Below are 22,917 nucleotides of genomic sequence, written 5' to 3'. Positions count from 1 at the left end.
TATATATATTTCATTTCTTTGTCTTTGAATATTACCTACTTAAAAAATAATGAATATATTAAGCAAAGAAAAAGTTCTGTTTATTATAAAATCACTGCAACGATAAGAAGGGAGGCAAAAAAGGAGTTATTTAAAAACAATTTCAGGGGCACCTGGGTGGCTCAGTGGGTTAAGCCTCTGCCTCTGGCTCAGGTCATGATCTCAGGGTCCTGGGACCGACCCCACATCGGGCTTTCTGCTCAGCGGGGAGCCTGCTTCTCTTCCTCTCTCTCTCTGCCTGCCTCTCTGCCTAGTTGTGATCTCTGTCTGTCAAATAAATAAATAAAATCTTTAAAAACAAAACAAAACTGGGGAGCCTGGGTGGCTCAGTGGGTTAAAGCCTCTGCCTTCAGCTCAGGTCATGATCCCGGGGTCCTGGGATCGAGCCCCGCATCAGGCTCTCTGCTCAGTGGGAAGCCTGCTTCCTCCTCCCTCTCTCTCTGCCTGCCTCTTTGCCTACTTGTGATCTCTCTCTCTGTCAAATAAATAAATAAAAATCTTTATAAAACAAAACAAAACTAAACAAAACTAAAAACAATTTCATACTGAATTTATAAAGCTGCAAGACTTCAAGGCCAATTTGCTTTACATTGCTCCATGTCTTGAATTGAAGGACGCAAGGGATCTAGCGGAAAACATTGAAATTGGCTGTAAGTTGCCTCAGTTGCACACGAAGTTTCTGCAGCAGCTATAGGGCATTTCTCTAGAGAAAACCCCATATAAGAAGATATTTACTGCTGTTTTATGAATTTTTGTTTTATGAATATTTTTGATGAAAGACACTACAATTTTTAGGCGATTCACTATCAGCTTATTTTTTGAGTATACTGAACAATTAAAGGACCCATCAGAGAAGAAAAAACAAAGCAATATAAAATGGATGTCATCACTGATATCTAAAGCGACTGCTTCTGCCAGCCTGATCAACTGGCGGAATAAGTTTTCTAGACAAACGCATTAGGGTTTTTGTAAGATAGTTACTACTACATTCTTGAGGTCATTCTCTCAGACAATGAAGGTGAAAAGGAGGTATTCTGGAAACAGAAGCTATAATAACCTGAGAATTATTTTATAGTACAAGACTTGGAGTCAACAATGTATATACTCAAAACTCTTCTCACTAATAGGCCTCAGTACTAAGACATAACCTTGGGTTTTTGACTAATTAAGTTCCTGCTACTAGAGTTTACTGAACATTGGAGGGAAAAAATTTCCTAAGAAAAAGAGAAATTACTAGGGGTGTGAATGTCCCTACATATTCAACCAAAGGACAATAAAATAAAATATAAAAAAACAATTTACCAGGGTACCACAGAAAAAGCAGGGGCCAGAGCCCTCCTGTTCACAGACGATGCGCCCACAGATCAGACAGTTATTGATCAGCTTATGCTTCTGGCCCAGGCAATCACATGGATGGCGACCAGGGATCAGGACTGCAAGCCTGTCCTGTCCCTCTTTTGTGTATAAACTGACAAACTTTGTCTTCTTCTTTAAGGAGTTGCTATTCTCTTGTGCCTAGTTGTACAAAGATATCAGAAATAACATCAAATAATTAATGGTAAGAAGAGAAAAACCTCAGTTCAGTTCAATGACAACTTATACACTGCCTAGGAACCATGACAGAAGGAAAGGAATGGGAGAAATACAAATTAAGGGTTATCATCAAGGGTCTGAAGAAAGGTTAGATTCTAGAAAAACTAGGTGATATGCCTTGCCTTTTCTGCCAGTAGCTTTCAACCCTCTATTATAGCTGGTGGAAAGCAACTGTAGCAGTAAAAGCTATTTATGTGGTATATTTAAGCATAGCTAAAGTAGAGATCATAAGAAACAAAAACTGCCCTTCAAAATAGATAATACTCAAATATCTTTAAATATGATCAATAAAATAAGAAAAATCAAGCACCTGGGTGGCTCAGTGGGTTAAGCCTCTACTTTCAGCTCAGGTCATGATCTCAGGGTCCTGGGATGGAGTCCTGCATCAGTCTCTCTGCTCAGCAGGGAATCTGCTCCCCCTACCACTGCCTGCCTCTCTGCCTACTTGTGATCTTCCCCTCTCTGTCAAATACATAAATAAATAAAATCTTAAAAAAAATAAAATAAAATAAGAAAAATCAAGAAAGGGGTATGTGGGTGGCTCAGCTGGTTAAGCATCCGACTTTTGATTTCAGCTTAGGTCATGATCTCAGTAAGTGAGATGGGAGCCCCGAGCTGGGCTCACTGCACAGCACGAAGTCTTCTTGAGATTCTCTCTCTCCCCTTTCCCTCGGCCCCTTCCCCTGCTCATATCCTTACTTGCTCTCTCTCTAAATAAATAAATCTTAAAAAAAAATAAGAAAAAAATTAGCTCCATAAGAAAAAGATGACACAATAGAAAAATGGGCAAAAGATCTAAACAGGAACTTCATAAAAGAAAATATCCAACTGGTCACAAGATACATGAAAAGATGCTTAATGACTTTGCTACTCATCATGGTAATGTAAAATAAAAACCAAACTGCAATACCAACCAGAATGGCTAAATTGAAAAAGACAGAAAATAGAAAATGCTGGCAAGGATACAGGAAGAACAATTAAAGCTTTCATACACTGTTGGGGAGTATACACTGCTACCTACTAAAGCTGAACATATGTATAGCTTGTGATCCAGCAATTCAGTTCTCAGATATACATGCAACAGAAATGTGCAAAAATGTTCACCAAAGACATGTACAAGAATGTTCACTGCAGCACTAGAATTGAAAATTATCCAAATGTTCAACAGATTGATGTATTCATTTAACAGAATCCTCTGTAGGAATGAGAATGAAAAAGTATAGCTATATAAAACAATATGGATAGTTCTTTTTTTTTTTTTTAAGATTTTATTTATTTACTTGAGAGAGAGTGAGAGAGAGAGCCTGAGAGGGCAGAGGGTCAGAGGAAGAGGCAGACTTCCACTGACAGGGAGCCCGACTTGGGACTCGATCCTCGGACTCCAGGATCATGACCTGAGCCAAAGGCAGCTGCTTAACCAACTAAGCCATCCAGGCACCCAATATGGATAATTCTTATAAACCATTTAATTCAAAGAAGCCAGACACTAAAGAGTACACACTATTTAGCTCCATTTACACAAAATTCATGAGTAGGCAAAACTAACATGGCGTTGAAAGTCAGGAAAGTGTTTTCCCTTGGGAGGGATGTCATTTTGGGGCAAAATGGGGGTCCTCTAGAAGAATAGTAATATTTTTATTCTGGATATAGAGGAATGGTCAGTTTGTGAAAATACATCTGTTCACTTCTGTATATATGTTATAAAATAAAAAGTTTAAAAAGAGAACTATATCAGCCTCTGTCTTAGTCCATTCGAGCTGCTATAATAAAATATAACAGACTGAGTAGCTTATAAACAATAGAAATTTATTTCTCACAGTTTTAAAGGCTAGAAGTCTAAGATCCGAGTGCCAGCATGGTTGGTGACCCTCTTACAGGTCAAAGGAATGATTTCTTCTAGATCATTGTATCATGACACAATAAAAGGGACTAGGGAGTTCTGTGGGATCTCTTTTACAATACTAATCCCAGGAATGCCTGGATGGCTCAATTGGTTAAGCATCTGCCTTCAGTTCAGGTCATGATCTCAGGGCCCTAGAATTGAGTCTTGCTCAGTGGGGAGCCTGCTTCTCCCTCTGCCTGCTGCTCCCCCTGCTTGTGCTTTCTCTCTCTGGCAAATAAATTTTTAAAAAATATTAAAAGAAAAAGAATACTAATCCCATTCATGAGGGCTATACGTTCATGACATAAGAATGTCCTAAAGGCCTCACTTCCTAATATAATCAAACTAGCATTTAACATATAAATTTGGGTGGGAGGGGGCACGTGGGTGGCCCAGTGGATTAAGCCTCTACCTTCGGCTTGGGTCATGATCCCAGGATCCTGGGATGGAGCCCTGCGTCACTCTCTGCTCGGCGGGGGGCCTGCTTCCCCATCTCTGCTTGCTGCTCTGTCTACTTGTGATTTCTCTCTCTGTCAAATAAATAAATAAAATCTTTAAAAAAAATTTTTTTGGGTAGGAGGACATAAATATTAATATTAAATATCCAGACACATAATTGTATAGATGCCTCTTGCTTTCTCTTTTCAGGGAAGAAAAATCTTTTTTTTTTTTTTTTTTTAAGATTTTATTTATTTGTCAGAGAAAGAGACAGAAAGAGCACAAGTTGGGGGAGTGGCAGGCAGAGGCAGGCAGAGGCAGGCAGAAGCAGGCTCTCTGCTGCAGAGAGCCTGATGTGGGACTTGATCCAAGGACTGGGATCATGACCTGAGCCAAAGGCAGATGCTTAACCGACTGAGCCACCCAGGCATCCCCAGAAAGGAAAAATCTTAAGAGTTCTAATGGATGGGAAAATTACTACAAGGAAGAGAAAAATTCTTGGCTAGGTATAAAGAAAGGTGACATGCCCTAACGCCCAAAGCCAAGAGTTGCGATATAGGGATAATTTAAGTCAATCTAGGTAAAAATTAAAATCTAAGAAAGTGGGACGCCTGGGTGGCTCAGTTGGTTGGACGACTGCCTTCGGCTCAGGGCGTGATCCTGGAGTCCCGGGATCGAGTCCCACATCAGGCTCCCAGCTCCATGGGGAGTCTGCTTCGCTCTCTGACCTTCTCCTCGCTCATGCTCTCTCTCACACTCTCTCTCTCTCAAATAAATAAATAAAATCTTTAAAAAAAAAAAAAATCTAAGAAAGTGCTAAAGAGGGCGCCTGGGTGGCTCAGTGGGTTGGGCCGCTGCCTTCGGCTCAGGTCATGATCTCAGGGTCCTGGGATCGAGTCCCGCATCGGGCTCAGCGGGGAGCCTGCTTCCTCCTCTATCTCTGCCTGCCTCTCTGCCTACTTGTGATCTCTCTCTGTCAAATAAATAAATAAAATCTTAAAAAAAAAAAAAAAGTGCTAAAGATTTTACCCAATCTAGCACACTGCCATTTTTTAAACTAGTCAATTATGTCTTTGGCTGTCAGTGATGGTGGTGAGGAAACTAAAATCTCTAAACAGAAACTTGTGCTTGACTCTCATTAAATTATCCAGTAACATTAAAATAAGGTATTTGAAGGTTGTGCTTTGAGGAGTTCTCATATACATACAGGAAATGAGTATACATTGAGAAATACAGTAGAGAAGGAAAGAATAAGACAAGCAAGAAAATTCATAGCAGGGCGCCTGGGTGGCGCAGTGGGTTAAGCCGCTGCCTTCGGCTCAGGTCATGATCTCAGGGTCCTGGGATCGAGTCCCATATCGGGCTCTCTGCTCAGCAGGGAGCCTGCTTCCCTCTCTCTCTTTGCCTGCCTCTCATTCTACTTGTGATTTCTCTCTGTCAAATAAATAAATTAATTAAAAAAAAAAAAAAAAGAAAATTCATAGCATATTACCGCACTGCTTAAAACCATGTACTGGCTTCCCACTGTGCTGAGAATAGAAATCCAAGCTACTTATAATGCCCTATAAAGTTTTAGATACGGCCTCCAGGTGCTTTCCAACCTCATGTACATATCACTCTTGCTCTGTTCACTATGTGCCAGCCACACAGGCTGCTGTTAGTTCCCAGAACACCTGTCTCCACTTCCCCTTTGCACTTGTCATTCCCTCCATCTGAACTGTTCCTAGCCCATCTCTTCATATACTGGTTCCTTCTCAGTGTTCAGTTCTTAGCTATAATTTTACTCCCTCAGAGAGGCTTTCCCTGATTGTCCTATATAAAGTAGCTCCCTTCCTACCAAGTAATGCCTATCACACTGCCCATCACACTGCCCTTTGTACTTTTTTCATGGCAGTTTTCACAATCTATAATTACTTTTAAAAACTGGCTTTTTAAAAAACATTTTATTCAAAAACAAATAAAGATTTTATTCATTTTACATAGAGGGAGAGAGCTAGCACAAGCAGAGGGAGAAGCAGGGTCCCTGCTGAGCAGGGAACCCAATGCAGGGCTCAACCCCAGGATCCCATGATCACGACCTGAGGAGAAGGCAGACACTAAACCAACTGAGCCACCCAGGCGCCCCTTGACTGTCTTTTCTATCTTTCCTTTGAACCACTAAGATGTAATCTAGGAGAGCTTGGGAACCTAATATGGTTTCTTTACTGCTATTATTCTTGACATATAGTAGACACACAATACAATTTTCTGAATAACCAAATGAACTGTCTACAGAAGTTAAAGACACATTTACCTACAGGTCCATAAGTGGAACTATAAGTACACAGCAAGATTATTTTTTATGATTCCAGGTCTATGAATTTGCTCATTTACTAAAATGTATTGTAAATATACTTTAAAATTTTGTAAATATATTTAAAGTTTTATTTAAAATTTTTTATTTTTTATTAAAATTTTATTTTTTATTAAAAATTTATTTAAAATTTGTAAATATATTTTAAAATATTGTAAATATATTTAAAAATAAAAATATATCTAAAAATAAATTGTAACCCCCAAATCAATACACCAGGTACTTTCACAATCATTTGTGGACATGCACAATCATTTGTGGACATTTGTGGCAAACAATCTGATCTTCCAAATGCATAGATCTCCCACTAAAAGGCTAACCAAGGCAGTAATCTGCCTTCTCGTTTCAGCTCTCATACTATAAACAAAAGTCTTATTTTTAGTCTACTTAGTGCCACTTTTTGTTTATGACCTCGGTATTTAAAATGGCCCTATGCATAGTGCTTTAGTGTCGCCTAGTATTCCTAAGCTCAAGAAGGCTATACCTATGGGGTGCCTGGTTGGCTCAGTGGGTTAAGCCTCTGCCTTCGGCTCAGGTCATGATCCCAGGGTCCTGGGATCAAGCCCCACAATGGGCTCCTTGCTCAGCAGGGAGCCTGCTTCCCCCTCTCTCTCTGCCTGCCTCCCTGGCCACTACTGATCTCTCTCTCTCTGTCAAATAAATAAATAAAATCTTTAAAAAAAAGAAGGTTGTACCTTACATAGGAAACAGGTGTTAGATAAATTTTTTCAGGCATAAGTTATAGTGCTGTTGGCTGTGAGTTCAATGTTAATAAATCAGTAATGCATATTAAATAAAGTATCTTTAGGGTTTCTAGGGGGCTCAGTCATTAAGCATCTGCCTTTAGCTCAGGTCATGATCCCAGGGTCCTGGGATAGAATCCTACATCGGGCTCCCTGCTCAGCAGGAAGCCTGCTTCTCCCTTTCCCATTCCCCTCTCGCTGTGTTTCTGTCAAATAAATAAATAAAATCTTTAAAAAATAAAACAAAAAAAAATAAAGTGTCTTTAAACAGAAGTACTGGGGCGCCTGGATTAAAGTGGCTCAGTGGATTAAAGCTCCTGCCTTCGGCTCAGGTCATGATCTCAGGGTCCTGGGATCAAGCCCCGCATAGGGCTCTCTGCTCAGTGGAGAGCCTGCTTCCCTCTCTCTGCCTGCCTCTCTGCCTACTTGTAATCTCTGTCTGTCAAATAAATATATAAAATCTTTTAAAAAAATAAACAGAAGTACATATAAAATAAGGTTAAGTAATGAATGTTTTATAGAAATGTTGTGACCAGATGCTCACAGAAACCTAACCCTGTATTTCCCCTAAGAGTAATGGTTCAGGGCACCTGGGTGGGTCACTCAGTTAAGCATACATGCCTTTGGCTCATATCACGATCCTGGGATCCTGGGATTGAGTGCCAAATCACACTCCCTGCTCATCAGGGAGTTTGCTTCTTCTTCCTCTCCCTCTCCCTCTGCCTCTCCCCTACTATGCTTACCCTCTCTCTCTCTCAACTAAAAAAAATCTTAAAAAAAAAAAAAGTAATGGTTCAGTATTCACTAATTCAGTGTACACTGCAGTGCTAATAAGAAATTACTACATAGGGGATAAACCATTTTTTTTCAAAATCATTTTCCAAGTTTGCTTAATGAGTAGAAAATACTTAAGAACAAAATATAGACTTGGAAACAGGTTGTTGAAAGGTAAGCTGCTCTTAAAGCATTAAGAGATATAAAATTAAATGTTAAGTCAGTATTAATTAGTTCCCTACCCAAGCCTGGGAACTTAAGAGTGAACCATGCTTTTATTTTCCCTCATGAAACGTACTTAACAAGCAAGCATCAAGGCACTTTATTCATTAAGATCCATTACTAAAAACAGTGAAATACTCTGTTAAGCTAAGACTGGCATCTACTGCACTAAAAAACTAGGTTGTAGCACAATATTACATAGTTAATGGAGGCTTTAATGTGGATTGGTAAATGAGTGAGTTGACCAAACAGATTAGAGCAACATAGGACTGGGTGGATGAAAGACTAAATTATTACAAAAAAGGGGTGCCTGGGTAGCTCAGGGGGTTGGGACTCTGCCTTCGGCTCAGGTCATGGTCTCAGGACCCTGGGATGGAGCCCTGCATCCAGCTTTCTGCTCGGCGGGGAGGCTGCTTCCCCCTCTCTCTCTGCCTGCCTCTCTGCCTGCTTGTGATCTCTCTCTCTGTCAAATAAATAAATGAAATCTTAAAAAAAAAAGTTTTAAAAAAGAGCTTTAAATTATTACAAAAAAGAAATATCAAAAAGAATTAGAATATTAAATTTTAAAATATTTATCAATAGCTTCAAAATATTTAAAAACTAAACTGGAAGTTCTGAAAAATTATCCTTAGGAAATTTGACTCATAGGAGAAAACATAGATAATAGTTCTCATGTTGTTTTCAACAACTTTCTCTACTGGATGCTAAAAGTTATTAAAGTTATTATTGGGGTTATCTGGGTGGCTCAGTCAATTAAGCAACCAACCCTTGATTTCTGCTCAGATCATGACCTCAGGGTTGTGAGACTGAGTCCTGCATCAGCTTCACACTCAGTGGGGAGTCTGCTTGAGATTCTCTCTCCCTCTGCCACTCCCCCTAACCCCCACTCTCCTCTCTAAAATAAACAAATAAACCTTTAAAAAATTCCATTGTTGTATTTTATGTTATTACTTAATGATTATTTTATTTTATTTTATTTATTTTTTTTTAAAGATTTTATTTATTTATTTGACAGAGAGAGATCACAAGCCGGCAGCGAGGCAGGCAGAGAGAGAGAGAGGAGGAAGCAGGCTCCCCGCCGAGCAGAGAGCCCGATGCGGGACTCGATCCCAGGACCCTGGGACCATGAACCGAGCCGAAGGCAGCGGCCAAACCCACTGAGCCACCCAGGCGCCCCTATTTTTAAGATTTTATTTTTATTTATTTATCAGAGAGAGAGAGGGCGAGAGAGCAAGCACAGGCAGACAGAATGGCAGGCAGGGGCAGAGGGAGAAGCAGGCTCCCTGCCAAGCAAGGAGCCCCATGTGGGACTCGATCCCATGACGCTGGGATCATGACCTGAGCCGAAGGCAGCTGCTTAACCAACTGAGCCACCCAGGCGTCCCTTTAATGATTATTTTACTTATCTTTAAAGATTTATTTTAAAGAGAGAGAGTGCACGTGCAAGAGCACACATGCACAAGAGCTGGGAGAGGGGCAGAGGGAGAGAAACTGAAGCAGATTCAGTGCTGAGCACAAAGCCCAACTTGAGGTTCAATCTCACACAAAGAGATCATAACCTGAGACAAAACCAAGAGTCAGAGGCTCCACCAAGTGAGCCACCCAGATGCCCCCACAATTATTCTTAAAAAAATGAATTAAGGGTTTAAAATTTTTTTCCATTATTTGAGGCAACTGGCTGGCTCAATGGAGCATGTGACTCTTGGTCTTAGGGTAAAGAGTTAAAGCCCCAGGTTGGATATGGAGCTCACGTAAAAGAAAAAAAAATGTTATCTGTGATTTGATCACTCTGGCCAGAAAATATTCTCTTTACGTTCCCATTATACTTTTACCCCCTTAAGATTCTAAGTACTTGCAGTCACCACTTGTAAAATATACATTCACACATATCTATGTAATACATCTTCTACTTTAAAAACAAGTAATTTCACTGATAAGAGTAACAGAAAAATCACTCAAAATAATGTTCAGATGAATTATAAACCTAAATGTGAAAACTGTAACATTTAAACTATTAAGAGGAAATTTTAGAAAAATATATTTTTTCACTTTGGGATGGGAAAAATGCCATAAGGCTTATTAAGTAAGCTATAAAAAGCATAAAACAAAGAAAAAGATCAATACATATAACTACATTAAAATTGAAAATTCCTGGGCACATGGGTGGCTCAGTTGGTTAAGCAACTGCTTTCAGCTTAGGTCATGATCCTGGAGTCCCAGGATGGAGCCCTGCATTGGGTACCCTGCTCAGTGGGGAGTCTGCTTCTCCCTCCTACCCTCCCCACTCTCCTGCTCTTGGTCTCTCATGCTCTCTCTCTCAAATAAATAAATAAAATCTTTTTTTAAAATTTATTTATTTGAGAGAGAGACAGTGAGAAAGAGCATGAGTGAGGAGAAAGTCAGAGGGAGAAGCAGACTCCCTATGGAGCTGGGCGCCTGATGCGGGACTCGATCCCAGGATTCCGGGATCATGACCTGAGCCGAAGGCAGTCGTCCAACCAACTGAGCCACCCAGGCGTCCCATGAAAAAGACTTTCAACTCAACAGAAAAGCAGATCAAGAATATGAAGAAGTAGGGGCACCTGGGTGGCTTAGTCATTAAGTGTCTGCCTTTGGCTGAGGTCACAATCTCAGGGTCCTGGGATTGTGCCCCACATCAGGCTCCTTGCTCAACGGGAAGCCTGCTTCTTCCTCTCCCACTCCCCCTGCTTGTATTCCCTTTTTTGCTGTCTCTCTCTCTGTCAAATAAATAAATAAAAAATCTTAAAAAATATGAAGAAGTAGGTCATAATAATCCAAAAGGCTAAAAAAATGGAAACCAAAAACAAGTCAACAAACTCTCCAAAATGACACACTCTCAATTTAGAATTCATGTGTATGCAAAGTAAAATGAAATACCATTTCTTACACTTAAAATAGGCAAAACTTGGAACGTCTGGCTGTCTCAGTCTGTAGAACATGCAACTCTTGATCTTAGGATTGTAAATTCAAACCCCCCATTGGTGTAGAGATTATTTTTTTTAAAGTTAAATAAATAAAAAATAAAAACAAAATAAGAATTTTTTTAAAGGGCAAAACTTTAAAGGCTTCACATTATGTATTGGCAAAGAAGAAGAAAAATCACTTACCTTGATGGAAGGAGGTAAAAATTGGTACAATTACTTTAGAAATTAATGTTAGTTTCAGTAAAAGAAAAACTAAGAAAGCCTATAACCCAGCAATTCAAATAACAGGTAAATACATCCTAAAGAAACTCTCGAGTGTACCTGAAGGAAATATGTATAAGAATGTCCAATGCAGGGATGCCCGGGTGGTAAGCACACGGGTCTTCATTATATTAGTCATTATTCTTTCCGGTTTTTTTCCACCTAAAAAAGCCTATTTATGAACTACCATATGATCCAGCAACCCCACTTGAGTATACATCCAAAAGGATTAAAAGTAGGGTCCTGAAGAGATAACTGCACACTGATGTTCAGAGCAGCACTATTCACAACAGCCAAAAAGAGAAAGCAATTCAAATGTACATTGAGAGATGAGTGGATAAACAAAATATGGTATACACATAAAATGGAATACTATTTAGCCTTAAAAGAGAAGGAAATTTTGACATATGCTACAACATAAATGAGCCTTAAGAACACTATGCTATGTGAAATAAGCCAGACACAAAAAGAAAAATACTGTTTTATTCTACTTAGTTGTAAAGCAGTCAAATTCATAGAAACAGAAAGTAGAATGGTGGTTGACAGGGACTGGAAGAAGGAGAAAATGGGGAGCTATTTAATGGGTACAGAGTTTCAGCTTTGCAAGGTGAAAATGTTCTGGAGATCTATTGTACAACAATATGCAAATACTTTTAATACTATTAACCTACACATTTAAAAAATTGGTTAAGATGGTAAAAAAACTTACCAATTGTACATCTTAAGTATGTGCAATTACATATGTATGACAATTACACCTCAATAAAGCTAATTTTTTAGAAAAACTATTCTTATTCATTGTAAAAATAAAAAATAGAAAATACAAGAGTATAGAGAGGAAAAATTAAAACACTTACGGTCACATTACTTGAAGAAACACCAGTTTTAAAATTTGCCTTTTAGCCTTCCTAGGTTTCTGTGTGTGTGTGTGTGAAAGTATATTTGTGTGTATATAGAATAAGTAATTTTCAAACACAAAAAATCAAATATATATATTTTATTCATGCATTTTTCACTCAATATTTTATGAGTATTTTCCCAAAATACATATTTTAGAGAACAGTTTTATTAGTTGCATGATGTTCTATCTAATGAGGGAAACATAATTTAATCTTTCTCTTACTGGTAAATAGGTCCGTTTAAATTTTCAAGCATTTCTTTTTTTTTTTTTTTTTTAAGATATATTTATTTATTTTAGAGAGGGACAGTGTGCCATGGGGAGGGACAGAAGAGAGGGAGAAAAAGAGAGTCCCAAGTCAAGTCCCTGCTAACCATGGAGGCTGACGTGGGGTTCAATCTCATGATCCTGGGATCACAACCTGAGTTGAAACCAAGAATTGGTCGCTCAGGGCGCCTGGGTGGCTCAGTGGGTTAAGCCGCTGCCTTCGGCTCAGGTCATGATCTCAGGGTCCTGGGATCGAGTCCCGCATCGGGCTCTCTGCTCAGCAGGGAGCCTGCTTCCTCCTCTCTCTCTCTGCCTGCCTCTCTGCCTGCTTGTGATCTCTCTCTGTCAAATAAATAAATAAAATCTTTAAAAAAAAAAAAAGAATTGGTCGCTCAGCCAACTAAGTCACACTGGCATCCCTTTGCATGCATTTCTGATTACTTTCTTATGTTAGATTTTTGAATCAAACTAGTAAGTCAAAAGGATATGAACATTTCTATGGTTCTTGATGTATGGTGCCAAACCGTCCCCCAGAAAGCTAAAACCAATCTACGGGGCATCTGGGTGGCTCAGTCGTTAAGCGTCTACTTACTTTATTCTGCTTGATAAAAGGCTTAAATTTCTATTCTTTTTTTCTTTTTTAAAGATTTTATTTATTTATTTGACAGAGAGAAATCACAAGTAGATGGAGAGGCAGGCAGAGAGAGAGAGAGAAGCAGGCTCCCTGCTGAGCAGAGAGCCCGATGTGGGACTCGATCCCAGGACCCTGAGATCATGACCCGAGCCGAAGGCAGCGGCTTAACCCACTGAGCCACCCAGGCGCCCCTTAAATTTCTATTCTTTTCCTTTAACTTACTACTTTGCAAATACTTTTCCACATTTTTTTTTGCATTGTCATCACACTCAAAGTTTTTTAGTCAGCTCTCTTCCATCTTAGCATAATTAACTATTCCCTTTTATTGGGATATTTAGTTCGTCAAATTTCCTTCATTATAAATATTTCTGCTTACCTCACAGGGCTATTTTGAGAGTCATGATAAAATACATAAAAACTTTAAAAACTAAATGATAATGGTGGTGGCAGTAATAGATGGTACAAAGTAGGAACACTCTTAAATAACAGAACTGTTCGTTCTTTTAGTAAACACACACACACACACACACACACACACACACACACAATGTTGAAGTTGAAGCCCTGGTGACCTTCATTAAATATTTTCCATTTAGGGGCACCTGGGTGGCTCAGTCGGGTAAGCATCTGCCTCTAGCTCAGGTCATGGTCTCCAGGTCCCGGGATGGAGCCCCACCCACACAAGGCTCCTTGCTCTTCGGGGAGTCTGCTTATCCCTCTCTCCCTCTGCCCCCTTTCCTTTTCTTGTGCGCTCTCTCTCTCTCTCAAATAAATAAATAAAATCTTTTTCTAAATTAATAAATAAATATTTTCCATTTATATGTATCTTTCTTAGTATCACTTCTAACCAAGGTGTCCTTATAATAACTATTTAATCAGGCTGCCAAAATATCTACCATATAGAAAGTAATATATCGGGACACCTGGGTGGCTCAGTTGGTTAAGCAGCTGCCTTCGGCTCAGGTCATGATCCCAGCGTCCTGGGATCGAGTCCCACATCGGGCTCCTTGCTCAGCGGGGAGCCTGCTTCTCCCTCTGCCTCTGCCTGTCTCTCTGTCTGCCTGTGCTCGCTCTCTCTCCCTCTCTCTCTGACAAATAGATAAATAAAACCTTTAAAAAAAAAAAAAAAGAAAGTAATATATCATCATCACTTTCTGTCCATAAAATTCATGCATTTGTTGAAGAACTGCCACTCTAGATCAGTTTGTACACTTTGCTCTCTGAAATGTATCAGTCACCTCTCCTTTATCATAGAATTAGAAAAGGATTCATTCAAGCACTCACCTTGGCCAAATCAAAAGGTGTTTTGACCTCCCTGGTTGTGTCAGGTTCAGCAAATGCAGGAACTTCCTGTCTATTTCTTCCTTTCCGCCTGCTCCTCTTTAGCTGGTCTCCGGATTTCTGACCATCTGACATTTCTTTAAAGGAGAAAAACAAACAAATAAACATATAAATATATACATATATATATATCACACACACATACATGCACATAGGTTGATAACAGCAGGATTCAATGGTAAACTAGTATCTACTAAAGAGAAGATGACACTTAATATTTAAAGTGAAGATATGGGGGTGACTTGGTGGCTCAGTCCGTTAAGTGGATGCCTTCGGCTCAAGTCATGATTCCAGGGTCCTGGGATTGAGCCCCGCATTGGGCTCCACGCTTGATAGACAGTCTGCTTGTCCCTCTCTCTCTGCCTGCTGCTCTGCCTACCTGTGCTCTCTATCTCTCTGTCAAGCAAATACATAAAATCTTTCCAAAAAAAATAAAGTGAAGATATGAAATCAGGTAGCTTCTTACGTTAGTTTTTCCTCGCAAATTTAAAACACAATTTCCAAGATAATAGATGATAAAGACTACTGGCTAGGATTAAAATGGTAAATTAAAATCTAATATTTCAGATTGTATAATAATAATGACTTAGATTATTTAGTTTGGTGTTTATCTTTTGTATATTTTAACTAAATAGTTACTTCTAAATCCTATTCATACTATAATTGGTCAACATTTACTTTCATCCAGATATACACATAACTGGAAAGTGTTTTTTTAATCCATGGATAATCTTTCAATCTATTCTGAAACCACATTTTTATCTGCAAACAGGCATTTCTGTGGTATTTTCAAAGTTCAAAAAGTCTGAACTAAAACAATATTCATTACTTGAGTAGAACTGAACTAAAATATATATATACATATGATTCTGCTTAAGTTAGCTGTGAGGAAATAGTGGTGACAGAAAATATCAGGTCCTATAAACCAGCCCATTTACCAGTATTTCAACCCTCAATTATATTAACTTAGCATTTTTTTTAAAAGATTTTTTATGTATTTATTTGACAGAGAGAGATCACAAGCAGATGGAGAGGCAGGCAGAGAGAGAGAGGGAAGCAAGCTCCCTGCTGAGCAGAGAGCCCGATGCGAGACTCGATCCCAGGACCCTGAGATCATGACCGGAGCCGAAGGCAGCGGCTTAACCCACTGAGCCACCCAGGCGCCCAGCATTTTTTTTTTTAAGATTTTACTTATTTATTTGATAGGTGGAGATCACACATAGGCAGAGAGGTAGGCAGAGAAAGAGGGGGAAGCAAGCTCCCTGCTGAGCAGAGAGGCTGATGCGGGGCTCGATCCCAGGACCCTGAGATTATGACTTGAGCCGAAGGCAGAGGTTTAACCCACTGAGGCACCCAGGCGCCCCAACTTACCATCTTTTTTGAAGAACTGTTGCAAAGCATCAGAACTCAATTCCAGATCATTCTTTTGCCATTTGGTTATAAGCTCCTCTATGAATTGACCTTTTTTGTCCTCATTTCCCTGAAGGAGGTCAGTAACATACTCTCGTATCTCTTCAGCACTCTCAATTGACAAAACATACCTCAGGAAGAAAAATATAAGTTGTTGAAACAAGACCTGCTTATGCTGTATCTCCCAATAATCACAACAGAAATCAAGGTAGTTACAAACCATTCATTAATCCATTAGAGTGGATTGTGCCAAATTCTATGCTAAATGCTAGGGATTTAAGTTTGATCAGGACAAAAACCCTGAACTCAAGTAGCTCATAATCTAAACTTCATATAATCTTGTTAGAAGATTAGAATTAATGTTTTGAAGATAGGCTGTGGAGCTGTCTTTAATATAGGAATACTTTCGGGATGCCTGGGTGGCTCAGTCGGTTAAGCGGCTGCCTTCGGCTCAGGTCATGATCTCAGGGTCCTGGGATCGAGTCCCACATCGGGCTCCTTGCTCGGCAGGGAGCCTGCTTCTCCCTCTGCCTCTGCCTGCCTCTTTGTCTGCCTGTGTTTGCTCTCTCTCTCTCCCTCTCTCTCTGGCAAATAAATAAATAAAATCTTTAAAAAAAAAATATAGGAATACTTTCTCTAAGTACACATCTGCAGTCATTTCATATTCCTTGGAATCCAAAAGACTTAATCTTTACACTACAAAACCTAAAATTTCTTTTTTGCTAAAAATTAGTATATATGACAATCTAACCAGTTATTGAATTAATATTCTCAAAAACTGGGGCAGCTGGGTGGCTCAATCAGTAAGTGTCAGCCTTTGGCTCAGGTCATGATCCCAAGGTCCTGGGATTAACCTCCACATCAGGCTCCCTGCTCAGCGAGAAGCCTGCTTCTCTCTCCCACTCACCCTGCTTACATTCTGTTGCTCTCTGTCTTTCTCTCTGTCAAATAAATAAAATCATTTTAAAAATTTCTCAAAAATTATAAATCAGGGCAGCAGGCTGGCTCAGTTGGTAGAGCATGTGACTCTTGATTCCCGGGTTGAGTTCAAGCTCCATGTTGGGCATAGAGATTACTTCAAAGAAAATAAAATCTTTAAAAAAAATTATAAAAAGATTAGCATCACATTAGAATAAGCAGATTTATTTTAAGAAAATGTTATAAAGGGTTCCTTGAAGTGAAATGGGCTAACAGTTCAAGTCAGTATAACTTTCCTAAAAATTGACAGGCCAATATATTTAAAGTGCCTTAAAAATAATCAGGTAATTCCATTTATAGGACTCTACAGGAAATTTTATGCAATAAATTAACTATCACTATTTGAATTAATGAAAAACTAGAAGCTATTTAAAATGTCACTGATGGGAAAGACTAGTGAATTTAAGTTTTTGGACTTTATAAAATGGGATATGCTACCACTAAAAGTGAAATTTATGATTAATTATTATTGACCTGATAAAAATGCTTTCATATAATGGTAAGTGAAATAACAGGATAGAATGTAGAGCATATCATAGCAATATCAATTGCTAAAAGAAATGTGTATATCCATACACTTATGTGTAGAAAAAAGGCCAGAAGATTATACACTAAAATAATTACCACTGAGTGATATGATTAAAGAGAGTTTATTTTTTCCTCTAAGATGAATATGTTTGAAAATAGATTACAATACGCATAAGAAAAACACTAAGAGAGAAACAATGATTACCTCTGGGTTGTGGTATTACGGTAATTTTAGTTTCCTCCTCTATCTCTGATTTTTTTTTTTTTAGGTTTCTACAGTAATTATGTTACACGAAGGTAAGAAAGAATTGAAAAAATAATTTGTAAATTAACATATCAGACCATGAAAGCATTATAAGATCTGAATGAACATTAATTCAGATACACTTGTATTGGATACAAGAAAAATAATAATAATGCTATATTCCTTTAAATTAAAATAAAATCACATGATTGTACCATCACTAGTACACATGTACTCGGTTTTTTTCCTAATGTGATGGTACATTTGCAGAGTTATGATCGATAGGTAAATAAACCTGTGCCTTTGGGCCCCATTAAGAGCATCTTCTAGTCCATCATATATTAAAAAAACACAATTGTTTTTCAGGACTTTTACAGTTTAATTAACTTGACCCCCAAACTTAGCAGCCCCCATCAAAATATTAATTGCTACCAAGCTCTCAAAGAAGGAACTGCAAGGAACCTCAGGGGATCATTTAACTGTGGAGTATTCAAATCACTAGGGAAGTATTTAAAGAGTTCCAGAAACATTTGAATAAATGATATTTTAATTATTCAACAAAGTATAAAAAGGAACAGCATACAGTGTTATATACAAAATCTTATCAAAATAGGGTCATCCAAAACATGAGCTAAGGCAGATTGTAGAGCGAAGTTTATTTTGCTAATCCTGAGTACAAATCTTAATGTTCCATAAATGTATCACTGATTAGGAAGATAGTACTTCTGTGTTCTTTGTAAAAAGGTCACTCATGCCAAGTTTTTCAAGTTAGCACACTATCATAGTATTAATTTTCAATTAAATACTACGCAAAGCACAGCAAATTTACACAAAAATGCTTTGATCATGGCATCATAGCCTGTTGAGCAATAACTAGTAAAAACCTAGTAAGTCAAATGAGTTCAAATAGAATTATGCTATAGGTAGTTTCAGTGCTTTTTTTGTTTTGTTTTGAACAATTCTTGTAGAACTTATTTATGAGTTTTTAAAAAAGCAAGCAGGTATTTACCCATACTTAGTGCTTCCAACTATAAAATTTAAACTTCTGATCATTGTTCTTTAAAGGGTGTAGATTAAGTTTAATTGAAAAAAAAAAGCTAAGGCTTCAAAATGAGCTGTTAAACCACAATCTATGAAAATTAGAATTTTCTTCATACTATGTAAGCAGACAAGATAAAAATGAACACCGAGGGACGCCTGGGTGGCTCAGTTGGTTAAGCGGCTGCCTTCGGCTCAGGTCATGATCCCAGCGTCCTGGGATCGAGTCCCACATCGGGCTCCTTGCTCGGTGGGGAGCCTGCTTCTGCCTCTGCCTGCCTCTCTGTCTGCCTGTGCTCGCTCTCTCCCCCTCTCTCTCTGACAAATAAATAAATAAAATCTTTAAAAAAAAAAAAATTAAAAAAAAAAATGAACACCGAGACTGAGAAGACTGCATCTAACCATATTGCCTTGTTGACCCATCAAAAATAGCCTCAATCTTTGTGTTTTGTTTTGTGTTCACCAAGTGACTTTTTTTTCCATTTGGTGTATTTGCAAAGTCTCATTACCTCATTTGACAACATCCACTGCTTTAAAAAAATGTTTGAAAACTACTTCATCTGATCTTGCCTTCAAACAAGGATAAAGATAAGCCATTCCATTTGGCAGGGTTTTTTCCCCCCTAGTTGTTCGTTCCAGTTTTTAAAACAAAAACCTTTAAAGCAGCCTTTCTTAATTCTCTCCCTGCCAACTGTTTTCTCCCAAATCAGAAACTCATTTCCTATAAAAGCCCCAGAAATCGCAATAAAGGTTCCATCATCTATGAACAAGGAATCAAATCAAGAAACACTTTCAGGTTCTTGGATCGAGTCCAGTTTTTGTAGAAGTCTTTACCTCGCCGGAACACTGCACTTCCACCTACCCACCCTTTAGCTCTCAGGCTAAAATCACGCCTTGAAGTAAAACCTTTCAAGTTTCTAAAATCTTAACGGGAGTCCTTTACTCCGTGCTCCCACAACACCTTATGTTTCCCCTGCTCATCAACCAGACAGAACCCAAAGGTCTCAGTCGTCTTTGTTGCCCCAGCACCAGTTATGTAGCGCAACAAAAATGACAAATCAATCGAAAGCAAATAGTAAATTATGTCACCATCTCCACTTCACAAGAATTATAAAATATGAAATATAAGCTCTGCTAATTATTCATTTTATAGACGCGGAAACAAATGTATAGAGAGGGAAATTAAAATGTCCAAGGTTCCAAAACGGGTAAATGACAACAGAAAACAGAACTTGGGACTCCTCAGTCAAAAGTTATTTACACCTTAACCACCGCAGCTTCAATTTAAAGTCCAGGTCCTATTTGACACACCCATATCGGGCAAACTAAAATGCTCAGAGCAAGGATTTCTGGGAAAACAATCTGGCTTGCCCATTATCTCCAGAATTTATAAGGAAACTGGCTCCGGGGACAGTCTTAAAGACTTAATTATCAGGGATTTGGCCTTTTCCTAAGAAAAAAAGGCCCCACTGGCCGACTGGGTAGCCTGACACAGTATTCCAGAAGCTAAACTGTAAAGCCAGAGGTCAAAAGTCGACGCCTAGAGACCGATAATAGCTCTTTTATCCTATGTCTTCACTCTCATCAACTTTTTAGTCCTCCCCGCTTCACCCTTTCGATCAGTGCACATCCCAGAGCTGCTTCCCGCCTGGGACCCGAACCGGTCTCACTGCATGATCTCCTCGCTGACATCCAGGCCGAAAGTTTTCCGCAACTGCTGGGTGCACCAGCCCACTAGCTGCTCCCGGGACGCCGCCCCAGCTACCGCCATTTTTCCCAGCCGGAACCAGCTGGGCTCCAACAGCCCCACGTCCTGCGCCGGACTAGTCCCCTTCGCAACACCGACTTCGGTCGCGCGAGTTCCGCCAGCCTGCTCGGCCCCTCCCACTGGCTCCACCCCCAGAAAGATCCCTCCCACCCCTACTGCCTTTTCTTTCCCGCTTCCGGACATTGTTTATACTGGTACCAGAGCTCCTCTGCATCCTTAGATGCAGGGCTTGAGAATCGAGAATTCGCTGAGAAGATAGTATAAATACCTATAACAACTACAGCCGAGGAAAAGATACAACTGTTAATCTGAGAGGCCAGCCTCTAAATTATTCTGGTTTTGTGTAAAAGCATTTAAAATAGCACTTGTTTTTTACAGGTTCTTCATCCCCATTAGGCTATGTAGACTAAGCAATTACATTAATTGGATCCTGATTCACCTTTTTATGCTAACGTTTTTATCGACAAATAATAAAAATCATATGAGTGTGTTGATTTACACTAGGTGTAGATTGTTTTTGTTATTAATTTGGAAAATATTTTCTACCTTTAAAAAAACCTCAAATACTTCGAATGTTCATTAATAGTACAAATTTTGTTTCTTCATAAAAATCTGCTACTTTTCATGCTAATATAACATACGCAAATTATTTACCTGTTTGTATCTGTTTAATTCCAACTATTTAAAATGTTAATTTAAGGTAATTTAATTTAATTTAATTTAAAGGTGCCTGCCTTTTACCCAGGCACCCGATAAAATCTTTTTTAAAAAAAAGTTTTTTAAAAAGGGCGCCTGGGTGGCTCAGTGGGTTAAGCCGCTGCCTTCGGCTCAGGTCATGATCTCAGGGTTCTGGAATCGAGTCCCACATCGGGCTCCCTGCTCGGCAGGGGTCCTGCTTCCCTTCCTCTCTCTTTGCCTGCCTCTCTGCCTACTTGTGATATCTCTCTGTCAAATAAATAAATAAAATCTTTAAAAAAAATTTAAAAAAGGAGCGCCTGGGTGGCTCAGTGGACTAAGACTCCGCCTTCAGCTCAGGTCGTGATCCCCATGGGGCTCTCTGCTTAGAAGGGAGCCTGCTTCCCCCGCCCCCTCTGCCTACTTGTCATCTCTCTGTCAAATAAACAAATAAAATCTTTTTTAAAATAATAAATAAATAAATAATAAGGGGCACCTGGGTTCCTCAGCCATCAAGCATCTGCCTTCCGCTCAGGTCATGATCCCAGAGTCTTGGGATCAAGCCCCTCATGGGGTTCTCTGCTCAGCGGGAAGCCTGCTTCTCGCTCTCCCACTTCCCCTGCTTGTGTTCCCTCTCTGGCTGTGTGTGTGTGTGTCTCTCTCTCTGTCAAATAAATAAATAAAATCTTTTAAAAAGATATAAATAAAAATAAATGTTAACTTCTTGAAGACAGAGACTCTGACAAGATTGTTTTTACAACAGGACTTAGCACATCATATAAATTATGATGAAATTATTAGGTCCTCAAGAATATTCTTGTGGTGCCTGGGTGGCTCAGTGTGTTTAAGCCTCTGCCTTTGGCTTAGGTCATGGTCTCAGGGTCCTGGGATCCCCCCTGCATTGGGCTCTCTGCTCAGCGGGGAGCTTGCTTCCCTCTCTCTGCCTGCCTCTCTATCTACTTGTGATCTGTCAAATAAAGAAAATCTTTTTTTAAAAAAAGAATATTCTTTAAAAAAATATTCTTTTTCCATAAAGCATATGTTAATGATTACAATCTCTAGTTCATAATGTATGTAATGTAAAACAATGCCGTTTACAGATTATCATTTATTAAAATGCACTTCCACCTGAGCAAAGCAAGCACACCTATTTAACATGACTCAAAGATACTCTTTGGTATACATTTAGGCAGATACTTCATACGTATGTACTACAACTTTTCATAATGCCCTAGGCCTTTGAAATTTTCAAGTTCACCCCACACAATTCCCTGTTTTATTTAAAGAGGAGCTTCCTTAAAGCATATATTTAAAATTAAGAATTTGTGTTAGACATCACTGCTTGTTTCCTATTATTTTTTACCTTAACATACATTCTTCCCTATTATTAAAAAAGCAACATACAGGGGCGCCTGGGTGGCTCAGTGGGTTAAGCTGCTGCCTTCGGCTCAGGTCATGATCTCAGGGTCCTGGGATCGAGTCCCGCATCGGGCTCTCTGCTCAGCAGGGAGCCTGCTTCCCTCTCTCTCTCTCTCTGCCTGCCTCTCCATCTACTTGTGATCTCTCTCTGTCAAATAAATAAATAAAATCTTTAAAAAAAAAAAAGCAACATACAAACACAGCTGTAGTAATAGACTGCTCGTGTGTACAAAGATATATTTGCAATTCTTTCTAAACATTTACTTAGCCTGTGAACTAAGAGAAAAGACCATCAGATTCTCTATGCTGTTCTAATCTCCACAGGAATCTGCAATATGAGTTTGAATTAAGTAATACAGGCCTTTGTTGAAGCCACTTTAACTGAATAGGAAATAATGTGTATTGAAGAATGATTGTGTATTGAGAAGGGAATGATAACAAAGAAGAAAGGAATACCCTGGGGCTTG

At 39.1% G+C, this 22,917-nt stretch overlaps 1 protein-coding gene across 5 annotated transcripts in view; it reads right to left on the bottom strand.

The window, feature by feature from the left end:
• TRIP4 (thyroid hormone receptor interactor 4) overlaps window positions 1–22,917 on the bottom strand; it is an 89,607-nt gene that overhangs the window by 47,996 nt on the left and 18,694 nt on the right. The window contains exons 1-4 of one of the 5 annotated variants that reach the window (XM_044232450.1): window positions 20,259–20,414; window positions 15,762–15,931; window positions 14,334–14,467; window positions 1,342–1,554 (exon numbers count right to left, since the gene is read on the bottom strand). In XM_044232450.1, coding sequence (XP_044088385.1) covers window positions 1,342–1,554; window positions 14,334–14,467; window positions 15,762–15,931; window positions 20,259–20,359 — 618 coding nt within the window. In that variant the 5' untranslated portion in view covers window positions 20,360–20,414. The other 4 variants (XM_044232446.1, XM_044232448.1, XM_044232449.1 and 1 more) reach the window with 4 other exon arrangements.

This window comes from Neovison vison, chromosome 13 (genome assembly GCF_020171115.1).
Source record: "Neovison vison isolate M4711 chromosome 13, ASM_NN_V1, whole genome shotgun sequence".
In the NCBI taxonomy this organism is placed as follows: Eukaryota; Metazoa; Chordata; class Mammalia; order Carnivora; family Mustelidae; genus Neogale; species Neogale vison.
The sequence above is the reverse complement of the archived record's forward strand: the minus strand, read 5'-3'. Positions and strand labels throughout refer to the sequence as shown.